Source organism: Cherax quadricarinatus, unplaced genomic scaffold, assembly GCF_038502225.1.
Source record: "Cherax quadricarinatus isolate ZL_2023a unplaced genomic scaffold, ASM3850222v1 Contig2782, whole genome shotgun sequence".
In the NCBI taxonomy this organism is placed as follows: Eukaryota; Metazoa; Arthropoda; class Malacostraca; order Decapoda; family Parastacidae; genus Cherax; species Cherax quadricarinatus.
In genome coordinates this window covers 1976-14382 of record NW_027197808.1, presented here as the reverse complement: position 1 = coordinate 14382, position 12407 = coordinate 1976, and the positions used below count along the sequence as shown (strand labels likewise).

Below are 12407 nucleotides of genomic sequence, written 5' to 3'. Positions count from 1 at the left end.
CTCTGGAGGGGTGGAGATGTTGCAGTCAGAGTATATACTCTGTAATGTCAGCACTTCTGGAAAGATGACAGTTGAGTGAATGTTGGTGAATGTGCTTTCTTTGAATCATTGGTGACCCAGGAATAATAGAATGTTTCTGTTTTACAATGTCAACAATATTACAACATGAACACCTTTATGTAAGTAAATTAACCAGTTTTAATAAAGAATTATTTACTCTTTCACAGTCTCGCTCTGTCGGTCTTTCTTGATAGATTAATGAAGTATAACAAAGCTTTGGTTAATGTAATTTTTCTAACTTTGGTGCAGCAAAATGTTTGTTTACAGATTTCATCTGTTTCTAGTGTGGTTGGTTTCACCGCTACACTTAGCCCAGGACATTAAGGTTCAACAAGTGTGCTCAACAATAAGTGAGTTTTGCCCTGGAGTACAGGACCTGCCAAGAGCATGTACTACAACAGATTCAGAAGAACGCAAACCACCGTGAGAGAAATAAGACTCACGGGAAGATGATCATAGAGGTATGCATTGACAAATGTTTGTTTAAATTTGAAAAAGTACACATTGTACTTTTTCATACACCAGAGAGAAATAAGATACGACTTCAGTACCAGCCTTGGTATGGGGGTGTTGTGATCTCACATCAGTGACAAATTTCTCCCATTCTATATGGGACACTTGTCCTCACCTTATTATACCCAGTGGGCACATTATTATAGGGGCTCACGAAATCATAGTGACACAATTGCAAACAAACCATACCACAGGTGGGGCTTGAACCCGCAGTCAGAGATTCATAAAACTCCAGACAGATGCGTTATCCACTGGGCCAGCTGGCACCATTCATCAACTTCATTTTTCCACTTTATGCATGTTTCACAAGTTTTGGCAAGAGGTAAGCTACTGAACTCAGGTGAGGGAGTAGGTCTCCCACTCTGCTGGGGCTTTGGTATGGGCTCCATCTGACCTGACTTGGAATATTTTGTTCCTGTTTCTATATGCAAAGGAAAGTCCTGTTTCCTTTCCTGTCATTGCCCAACTTTGGGTATTATTTCTTCTCTGTACATTAACCCTTTGACTGTCGCGGCCGTATATATACGTCTTACAAGGTACCGTGTTTGACGTATATATACTCATAAATTCTAGCGGCTTCAAATCAAACAGGAGAAAGCTGGTAGGCCCACAAGTGAGAGAATAAGTATGTGTGGTCAGTGTGCACCATATAAAAAAAATCCTGGAGCACGCAGTGCATAATGAGAAAAAAAAAACTCCGACCGTTTTTTTTAATTAAAATGCCGACTTTGTGGTCTATTTTTGTATAGTATTTATGGTTGTATTCTCGTTTTCTTGGTCTCGTTTGATAGAATGGAAAACATATTATAGAAATAGATGTGATTTTGATTGATTTTACTATAAAAAGAACCTAGAAATGGAGCTCAAAGTAGGGGGAATGTTTGATTTTTGCCAATGTTCAAAAATAAACAAATGATGCCATTGTCCAATAAATGTCCAACTAGCCATTCTGATATGCAGTCATGAATGGGTTGATGTTATTTATACAATTATTACAGTATTGCAGTAGTCTGCATAATAGTAAGTCTTCTATTTTTTGTTTGAATAAAAATTCAAAATAGAAAGCAAGAGTAATATCAGAGGGGCCTGGAGACATGACTGATGAGCAAAGAAAATCTTATTTTAGAGCCAGGAATGTCTGCATTGTTCATTCTGGACCTTATTTTGAAATTGTCATATTTTTTAGTTTTTGTGAAATTGGCCAAATTGCAAATTTCTGACCACATTATTAGGTAGTTCAAATCGGTAAATGGGCAGTTTCTTGTACTCAATCGATAGAAAAAATGGAGTTCTAAAGAGATAGCTATGAGTTTGGGCAACTGGAACAATGGAATTAGCCGAAAATAGGGCTCAAAGTGGGCGAAATCGCAGATTTGTAAACAGCGCCGAGGTCGCTAACTTCACGAGAGCATAATTCCGTCAGTTTTCCATCAAATTTCGTTTTTTTGGTGTCATTACAATCGGGAAAAGATTCTCTATCATTTCATAAAAAAAATATTTTTTTTTTTTTTAAATTTTGCGACACCAGGAGACACCTCAGGATTGAGGGTTGCGACAGTCAAAGGGTTAAGAAGCAGAGCTTGATAAGTGAAAGCTGTGAGTGGCCCTTGTAACCCTCAACAAGAAGAAAAAAACATAAGACTCATGGAAAGACAATCACAGATTGATGCACATTTAAAGCTTAAGATTTAATAGTCATCAGGAGGGTTGAAGGTGTTTTTGATTACTAGTTCTCAAATTTATTTCTCCACAATCCATTCACATTTTCTTTGCATTGTAAATGATGGAGGTAATTACCTAGCAACTCAGGAAATTGTGGTAGATATATAGAATATCAAACCAAACAATCACTGAATCTCCATCAATTTTACATTGGGTCACAACCCTGGGTTTGGTAGCCCCTGATGTAGACACATTGTAGTGAAATATAGTCGACCTCAATTAACCCTTAAACGGTCCAAACGTATATATACGTTCTTACGTGTAGTGCCCCAAACGTATATATACGTTTTATTTTTCCTGCCTTCAAATTTGGCACAATCGGCCTGAGATGTCTTGTCAGCATAGAATGGGTCCTAACACTCAGTGTGCGTGGTATTAAAAAAATCTGGGATCACTTAGTACCTTGTGGTAGCGCCAGTTAAACTGAGTGCCAGCTAAAGCAAACAGTGCAGCAAACACCAAAGATTCACTGATGTAGTGTCATATTAACACTCCTCTTTTAAGAGGAAAGTGATGTTAACCCCAAGTTTAGGGTCTGTCTATCTCTGTCTTCCTCTGTCTGTCTGTCTATCTCTGTCTCTGTCTACCTCTGTCTCTGTCTACCTCTATCTGTCTATCTGTGTCTGTCTTTGTCTATCTGTCTCTGTATCTCTTTCAATCTGTCTCTCTTTCTATCTGTCTGTCTATCTCTGTCTCACAGGTACACATAAATACAAGTATACATAGTGTAAATTACCTAGGATAACCCAAAAAATCCAGTCAAAGTGCTATACTCTGCTTGAAGATGTGAGTAAACGTGATGACGCAGTTTTGTGGCTCTCTCTGAGACAGAGAGCTAGACAGATAGTCGGAGCTTGACAGAGACAAATAGACAGAAAGACATTTTTGTGTACCAGCCAAAACAAAGTGAGGGCAGTGCTCATCAAATATCACCTCTAATCTTTTCTTATCAGCTGCACCCTCCCCCACTTCTTATCATTTTTTTTTTTATTTTTTTTATTATCACACTGGCTGATTCCCACCAAGGCAGAGTGGCCCGAAAAAGAAAAACTTTCACCATCATTCACTCCATCACTGTCTTGCCAGAAGGGTGCTTTACACTACAGTTTTTAAACTGCAACATTAACACCTCTCCTTCAGACAGGACTCAAGTCCGGCCTGCCGGTTTCCCTGAACCCCTTCATAAATGTTACTTTGCTCACACTGCAACAGCACGTCAAGTATTAAAAACCATTTGTCTCCATTCACTCCTATCAAACACGCTCACGCATGCCTGCTGGAAGTCCAAGCCCCTCGCACACAAAACCTTCTTTACCCCCTCCCTCCAACCTTTCCTAGGCCGACCCCTACCCCGCCTTCCTTCCACTACAGACTGATACACTCTTGAAGTCATTCTGTTTCGCTCCATTCTCTCTACATGTCCGAACCACCTCAACAACCCTTCCTCAGCCCTCTGGACAACAGTTTTGGTAATCCCGCACCTCCTCCTAACTTCCAAACTACGAATTCTCTGCATTACATTCACACCACACATTGCCCTCAGGCATGACATCTCCACTGCCTCCAGCCTTCTCCTCGCTGCAACATTCATCACCCATGCTTCACACCCATACAAGAGCGTTGGTAAAACTATACTCTCATACATTCCCCTCTTTGCCTCCAAGGACAAAGTTCTTTGTCTCCACAGACTCCTAAGTGCACCACTCACCCTTTTCCCCTCATGAATTCTATGATTCACCTCATCTTTCATAGACCCATCTGCTGACACGTCCACTCCCAAATATCTGAATACATTCACCTCCTCCATACTCTCTCCCTCCAATCTGATATCCAATCTTTCATCACCTAATCTTTTTGTTATCCTCATAATCTTACTCTTTCCTTTATTCACTTTTAATTTTCTTCTTTTGCATACCCTACCAAATTCATCTAGCAACCTCTGCAACTTCTCTTCAGAATCTCCCAAGAGCACAGTGTCATCAGCAAAGAGCAACTGTGACAACTCCCACTTTATGTCTGATTCTTTATCTTTTAACTCCACGCCTCTTGCCAAGACCCTCGCATTTACTTCTCTTACAACCCCATCTATAAATATATTAAACAACCATGGTGACATCACACATCCTTGTATAAGGCCTACTTTTACTGGGAAATAATTTCCCTCTTTCCTACATACTCTAACTTGAGCCTCACTATCCTCGTAAAAACTCTTCACTGCTTTCAGTAACCTACCTCCTACACCATACACCTGCAACATCTGCCACATTGTCCCCCTATCCACCCTGTCATACGCCTTTTCCAAATCCATAAATGCCACAAAGACCTCTTTAGCCTTATCTAAATACTGTTCACTTATATGTTTCACTGTAAACACCTGGTCCACACACCCCCTACCTTTCCTAAAGCCTCCTTGTTCATCTGCTATCCTATTCTCCATCTTATTCTTAATTCTTTCAATAATAACTCTACCATACACTTTACCAGGTATACTCAACAGACTTGTCCCCCTATAATTTTTGCACTCTCTTTTGTCCCCTTTGCCTTTATACAAAGGAACTATGCATGCTCTCTGCCAATCCCTACGTACCTTACCCTCTTCCATACATTTATTAAATAATAGCACCAATCAGTTTTTATCTCATCTTATCATGTGGACTTTGTTTTTCATGCTTCAAGGCAACTTAGTATTACCTATTATTATTATTATGTCTCCTCCTCCTCCTCCTCCTCCTCCTCCTCCTCCTCCATCTCCTCCTCCTCCATCTCCTCCTCCTCCATCTCCTCCTCCTCCATCTCCTCCTCCTCCATCTCCTCCTCCTCCATCTCCTCCTCCTCCTCCATCTCCTCCTCCTCCTCCATCTCCTCCTCCATCTCCTCCTCCTCCATCTCCTCCTCCTCCTCCTTCTCCTCCTTCTCCTCCTCCATCTCCTCCTCCTCCATCTCCTCCTCCTCCTCCATCTCCTCCTCCTCCATCTCCTCCTCCTCCATCTCCTCCTCCTCCATCTCCTCCTCCTCCTCCATCTCCTCCTCCTCCATCTCCTCCTCCTCCTCCTCCTCCATCATCATCCTCATCCTCATCCTCCTCCTCCTCCATCTCCTCCTCCTCCATCTCCTCCTCCATCTCCTCCTCCTCTTCCTCCTCCTCCATCTCCTCCTCCTCCTCCATCTCCTCCTCCAACTACTCCTCCATCTCCTCCTCCTCCATCTCCTCCTCCATCTCCTCCTCCTCCATCTCCTCCTCCTCCATCTCCTCCTCTTCCTCCTCCTCCTCCTCCTCCTCCTCCTCCTCCTCCTTTTCCTCCTCCTCCTCCTCCTCCTCCTCCATCTCCTCCTCCATCTCCTCCTCCTCCATCTCCTCCTCCTCCATCTCCTCCTCCTCCATCTCCTCCTCCTCCATCTCCTCCTCCTCCTCCTCCTCCTCCTCCTCCTCCTCCTCATTGTTATTATATACTTCCACATATACAAAACATTGCTGGGACATATAAATACTTTGTATATATTCCAAGACAATATTAAATGACCAAGGCAGGTGTAAATGTCCACCTGTCACTGTGTTTGTGACAATTTGAGTACAATTTCAGTACCTAATACTAGTGTCAGAACAAAGATTGGTTATAAAAGACAAGAACTACTACAAATTGTAATTATCAGAACATAAAAATTATATAAAATAATATGAAAAATAAAAAAAAGGTATATCAGCAACACTTCTGCAAGCGGCAGGACTCCATGTTGCTGTCACCTGAGCATCCAGTGCCAACTTCTCAGCCTTCATATCTCGGTAAGTACTGACCCTAAATTATTTTTTTTATTCTAAAATACTTAAAAAAATGTGCTCTTTTTTCTATAAAAAAAACTTTTTTTTTTGTTTTTTAAAAATATTCGGAGCGCTGCGCGAGTGAACATATATATATACGTTTGGACCATTTAAGGGTTAATAGCCTTAGAGAGGGACAAGACTAAAGGTTCATGAATCATGAAGCTGCAAATCATAGGAATTTTACATGTTTTTCTTTATCAACATACTGGTCATATTGGCATGCCATTGGTAAGACAGTGTAGTCAGTGATGACGAAATTGTTTCTTATTTTTCGGGTTACCCGAACTTGGTGGAAAACAGCTGATGTGTTAAAAAAAATTACTGGTCATCTCCCACTGAGGCAGGGTGACTCGAAAAAAAAAATTCTAAGTTTTTCTTCTTTTTACATTTAGTAATTTATAGAAGAGAAAGAGTTACTAGCCCCTTGCTTCCTTTTTGGCCATATCTAAGTAAATATTTATCCAGTCAACTTAAAGGAGGGGTTTGGGATATTGGCTGTTTGGAGTGACATCTAAACTGTCATATGTGGGCACCTCAGCAAAGACAGTGATATGTGTGAATGATGGTGAAAGTGTTTTCTTCTTTGGGTCACCTTGCCTCGGTGGAAGACGACCGACGTGTTAAAACAAAATTTGTAAAAATTGGGGTGTCATCGCATCTCTTGCTAATATGCTTTCTTATTGATAATTGCACTTAGAGTAATTATTAGATATGTAGTTTTTAACTGTAGCCAGAGTCCCTATTTTCTTTTTTACCAGTACAGTTTGCACAAAAATTCAAATTGTTGCATAGAGAAATATCATAGACAGTGATTATTAGAATTTGGTTAATAAATGTATGTATATTTATTTATGTAATTTACCCAGATGAGGTCAAAATGAAAATCTCAGTGGTAATGAATGCTCAGTTGCACCAAATTTATTTAATAAGCAAGGCATATTATGAAAGTTATATTTTTTCAAACAAATAATTTTTAGTTTCTGTAATAAAATTTTAATTTGTAGGCACCATTTCTTAAGTTGGTAATAATGTAAAACAGGTAAGGATTCCAGTGGGTGGCAACACTATATCAACAACGACTGAAGTCAACACGACAATGGCACGTCCCAATGTCAACACCATTATCACGTAACTTTTGGCCTAGTGTTCTATCTCACTATCAATAATCGTCTCTGCTCGCAGTCAGTAGACATGTATTGTTTATGTTAGCAGGTTTATGAGTTTTGATGACCAAGGTAAGTGTTTTGTGATTTGTCATAACAATTACGTAGTAGTGTACAATGTAATATTTATTAATATTTTTTTTATTAGAACTTATGATACCATTAACAGATACACTGGTACCTCAGTATACATCTGCTTTGGAATATGTCCAACTTGGTATACATCCTGTTTGGACACGAAAATTTTTGCTTGGTATGTGACCTTTCTTTGGAATATGACTCGCGTGCTAGAACTTATATGGGTCAAAATGAGTCATGACATCGTGTGCTACCCTTGTTTACAAAGCCAGGACTGCCCACATTTAATTCATCTAATGCGTACACACCTCTAATATACATTACTTAGGTTTGCATACTGTAACAACCCGCACTGTAACTGCGAATTTTTATGTGATTTTGTGTTTTGTCGTATAAATTTTTAGTAAATTCATTAACCATGAGTTCTAAGAAAGTTAATGAGAAGAACCAAGCAATGAAGGAAATGGTACAGCGGAGGACATTGTCTCTCTGGGCAGGTCCATGAGTCTGGATGTGTGATGGTGATGTGGAGGAGTTAGTGGAGGAGCACAGGGAAGAGCTGACCACTGAGGAGTTACAGGAACTTGAGAAGGAGGAGCACAAGTCTAAGATGGATGCACTCTCTTCAGGCTCAGAAGAGGAGATAGAGGAAGTACCTACTTCATTAATCAAGGAAATCTTTGCCAAATAGATGGACGTCAAAAACTTTGCAGAGCAGTACCACCCCAACAAATCCCAAACAAGCCATAATAGCAGTGTCTGGAAATATCACACCCCTCAAGGGAGGTTCCTTGATGCTGGTGAGGGGCTCTTGATCTAGGGAATTGGATCTGTGCTCCAGTTCCCTGAATTGAGCCTGAATACCTTCCATCCCCCCACATGCGCTGTATAATCCTATGGGTTTAGCGCTCCTGTCATTATAATAATAATAATAATAATAATAATGGAATGACCAGACTATGTCACATTTCCAAAACATCCTGAGGAGAAGGCAGAAGCAAAGTTCTTTGGTGAGCTTCAACCAGGTCGAAATAGGGAAAAGAGAAGGGGACTCTCCTTCCAAACAATAACATTTCCTCCTCCCTTCTCAGCACTATCCTGGTAGGCACTCGACTCTTTTCAGCAAAATAAAGTGAGGTTAAATTTGCATTTATTTCATCTAATTCTTTTGTATTTACATATTTTAGTATTAAGCAGTGTTTAAATTATTTTTACAACCCCATCATTGTATAATATGCCAATAACAATAGGATTTTTTTCATGGGAAATGATTAATCATTTTCCTTATACAATGGAACCTCGGCTTATGAATGCCCCACCATGCGAACTTTTCAGGATACGAACCGTCATTCAGTCGATTTTTTGCTTCTGGATATGAACAAAATTTGAAGGTGTGTACTTCCTCCTCAAGGGAGGTTCCTTAAATAAATAAATAAATAAAATAGTTATTTCTTTGCAAAGGTTGCAATGTGTGTTTACATATAACATGATTGGAGCAAAGAAAGCCACTATCATGCCGAGGCATTTCAGGCAGACTTAACCTAATACTTATAGACTACTTAAGTCTAGACAGGTGAAAAGTAGTGGTTACCAATGTTTTGCTGATGGTGGTGCCAACTACTGGCAGCCTTTTATTATTATTATTATTATTAGTAGTAGTAGTAGTAGTAGTAGTAGTACGTACATGGTGAGGGGCTCTTGATCTATGGAATTGGATCTGTGTTCCAGTTCCCTAAATTAAGCCTGAATCAATATAATAATAATACGTATATAATAATAATGTACTATAATAATAATACAATAATAGACGGCTTCAAAAGGCCGTCACTAGGTGGCAGTGAATACCACAACAATGCGGGAGCAGTTATAGCCGCCTCCACTTGTCACATAATGACATATTTTATTCTAGAGTATATATCAGGTTTCTATGTTATTTATATTGTTTATTATGTCATATTAGAGCAATTGTGATAGATAAATAAGCTGTAGAGTTGATATTAGCTCTATATTTAAGTGTATTTTTCCTCTCTCTGAGAGCAGGAATTCCACTGGAAAGGATTAATGGCTTTTCAGTTAATTTAAATGAAGAAAACTGACTCAGCATACGAACAAATCAGGATACGAACAAGGTCACGGAATGGATTAAGTTCATAAGCCGAGGTTTCACTGCATTTGAAAGTGCTCATATAATGATATAAATCTTTGGCAGTTTTTTATTAGTTTTATATTCCATTTTTCGTGACTTTTTATTTTTTTATTTTTTTGTATTGTGGTCTTTATGAGTAACAATGTTAAAGTTATATAATACAGGTACTCCTCATATAACAACCTACCTGTTTAAAGATCACTCAGACTTATGACCAGCTCTCCAACCAGTCAGTATTGTAAGCTGTACCGGAAGTTTAGTCGTGGAAACGGCAAAGCATCTCAGTATCAAGCATCTCATTTCTCATTGACCCTTAGTCGGTCAGTACTCACTAACTATAGTTAGTCAAGTCAGTAAGTCACTTAGTCCAGTCAGTAAGTCAAGTCACTATAGTCAGTCAGTCAGTCAGTCCCATCCCTGGCAACACCCCTTCCCCCCACTCTTCATAGATCTAAACTTACTCCCTGTTCAGAACATCCACATTTACTACTGTGCAATCTAAATCTACAGGACCTTAAATTCCAATATTAACCTTGACCTAAAACCCTTTCTTGATAGTTGTGACAGGACCCACAGGCATAACACCAGACACAAACATCTCTATGACATTCCCCGTGTCCGACTAAACCTTTACAAAAATTCAGTGTATGTCAAAGGCCTTAAAATCTGGAAAACACTACCTGAAAACTCTAGAACTGCAGACACATTCATCACCTTCAAAACTACCATTAGAAAACATAAGTGTCTCAATTCTTCAACTTGTCGGTTTTCTAAACCATTCATCACAACTGCATGTAGTTAATAAACACATAACTGACACTACTGTCACTGACAGTAGTGTCAGTGTAGGTTACTGAGCAGTGGACGTGGAAAGGAATTTAAGCAGAGGTGGCTCATGCGGGGGTTCTGCAGCACCCCCTATTTTCTTTAACTCTTTGATTATATAATGTACAAGTATAAAGAAAGATTTAAAGGAAAAAAAAAAAAAGACATATTTAATGTTAGCGATAATACTGAGTGAAAATAGTGGGTGCTGCAGTTCCACAGCACCCTCGTATGAGTCCACTGGGTGGACATCTTTTCAGTATAAATGTTACAAACCTCGACTTTTATTCACTATGCACACACACACACACACATCTTTACTTTCCTTGGTCCAGGTTTAATGCTTAGTTTGACATTATTATTACAGGAGGTCCCTGTTTTCATAGCTGTTATGTTCCTGACCCTCGCTGATAAGTGATAGTTGTTGGCGAGTGGAAAAGTTTTTTTTTTCAATATCGAAAGGGTCCGAAATGCCCGATAACATGTTTACACTATAATATATTAAGTGCTCAGTACAGCTTGGCATAAAAAAATCACATACAAAAGTAAAATAAATACAAAATACATATAATACTTAAAACATGACACCGGTAACTCTTCCCTGACACAACTGTTGTGCAAAGCAGCAGAAAAAGCACCAAACAATAACTAAATTGAAAACTGCTGAAAAATTGAGAGCAGTAAAGAGGGAGCAGAAAACACAGGGCTTTCCTATATTACTTTCCTTGGTGTTTTGTAATACATAGTTCTTAATCCTGTAATATTTCCTTTCCTACCTAAGAGGCCTGGTCTGTGACCGAGCCCAGGGGGAGCCTAGGAGGCCTGGTCTGTGACCGAGCCCAGGGGGAGCCTAGGAGGCCTGGTCTGTGACCGAGCCCAGGGGGAGCCTAGGAGGCCTGGTCTGTGACCGAGCCCAGGGGGAGCCTAGGAGGCATGGTCTGTGACCGAGCCCAGGGGGAGCCTAGGAGGCCTGGTCTGTGACCGAGCCCAGGGGGAGCCTAGCCTAGGAGGCCCGAGCCCAGGGGGAGCCTAGGAGGCATGGTCTGTGACCGAGCCCAGGGGGAGCCTAGGAGGCCTGGTCTGTGACCGAGCCCAGGGGAAGCCTAGGAGGCATGGTCTGTGACCAAGCCCAGGGGGAGCCTAGGAGGCATGGTCTGTGACCGAGCCCAGGGGGAGCCTAGGAGGCCTGGTCTGTGACTGAGCCCAGGGGGAGCCTAGGAGGCCTGGTGTGTGACCGAGCCCACGGGGAGCCTAGGAGGCATGGTCTGTGACCGAGCCCAGGGGGAGCCTAGGAGGCATGGTCTGTGACCGAGCCCAGGGGGAGCCTGGTCTGTGACCAAGCCCAGGGGGAGCCTAGGAGGCCTGGTCTGTGACTGAGCCCAGGGGGAGCCTAGGAGGCCTGGTCTGTGACCAAGCCCAGGGGGAGCCTAGAAGGCCTGGTCTGTGACCAAGCCCAGGGGGAGCCTAGGAGGCCTGGTCTGTGACCGAGCCCAGGGGAGCCTAGGAGGCCTGGTCTGTGACCAAGCCCAGGGGGAGCCTAGGAGGCCTGGTCTGTGACTGAGCCCAGGGGGAGCCTAGAAGGCCTGGTCTGTGACCAAGCCCAGGGGGAGCCTAGGAGGCCTGATGTCTGGTCTGTGACTGAGCCCAGGGGGAGCCTAGGAGGCCTGGTGTCTGGTCTGTGACCGAGCCCAGGGGGAGCCTAGGAGGCCTGGTCTGTGACCGAGCCCAGGGGGAGATAATCCCCACAACCACCATATAATTTCCAACTTTTTTTTATTCAATTTTAGTGAATAATTAATGAGGCTTCCAGGCATTTTTGACATTGAAAGTCATCACAGGACACATCTTTAGATGTAGTATTGATGGTAGAATTACCAACAGTATGTTAGATAAATGGACACAAGTGCCATTAATGTGACATTTTATTGTAGCAACGTTTTGCTCTCCAGGAGCTTTGTCAAACCCATTACAAACAATACATGAACACAGAGAGTATTTATAGGTATATTGTGAGGTGCAAAGCATAATATAATCATTGTAGGCGGTGGTAGTAGTTGTAGTACTATTACTACCATGAATA

The 12407-nt window shown here is 41.4% G+C and overlaps 1 protein-coding gene across 4 annotated transcripts in view; it reads left to right on the top strand.

Moving 5' to 3' along the window:
- Positions 1 to 11083, top strand: part of LOC128703469 (FH1/FH2 domain-containing protein 3) — a 45472-nt gene extending 34389 nt beyond the window's left edge. For 2 of the 4 annotated variants that reach the window (XM_070081451.1, XM_070081454.1), the window contains 2 exons: positions 328 to 521; positions 7155 to 11083. In XM_070081451.1, coding sequence (XP_069937552.1) covers positions 328 to 487 — 160 coding nt within the window. In that variant the 3' untranslated portion in view covers positions 488 to 521; positions 7155 to 11083. Of the gene's footprint in view, positions 1 to 327; positions 522 to 7154 lie in introns of those variants that run through there. The other 2 variants (XM_070081452.1, XM_070081453.1) reach the window with 2 other exon arrangements.
- Positions 11084 to 12407: the final 1324 nt, after the last annotated feature.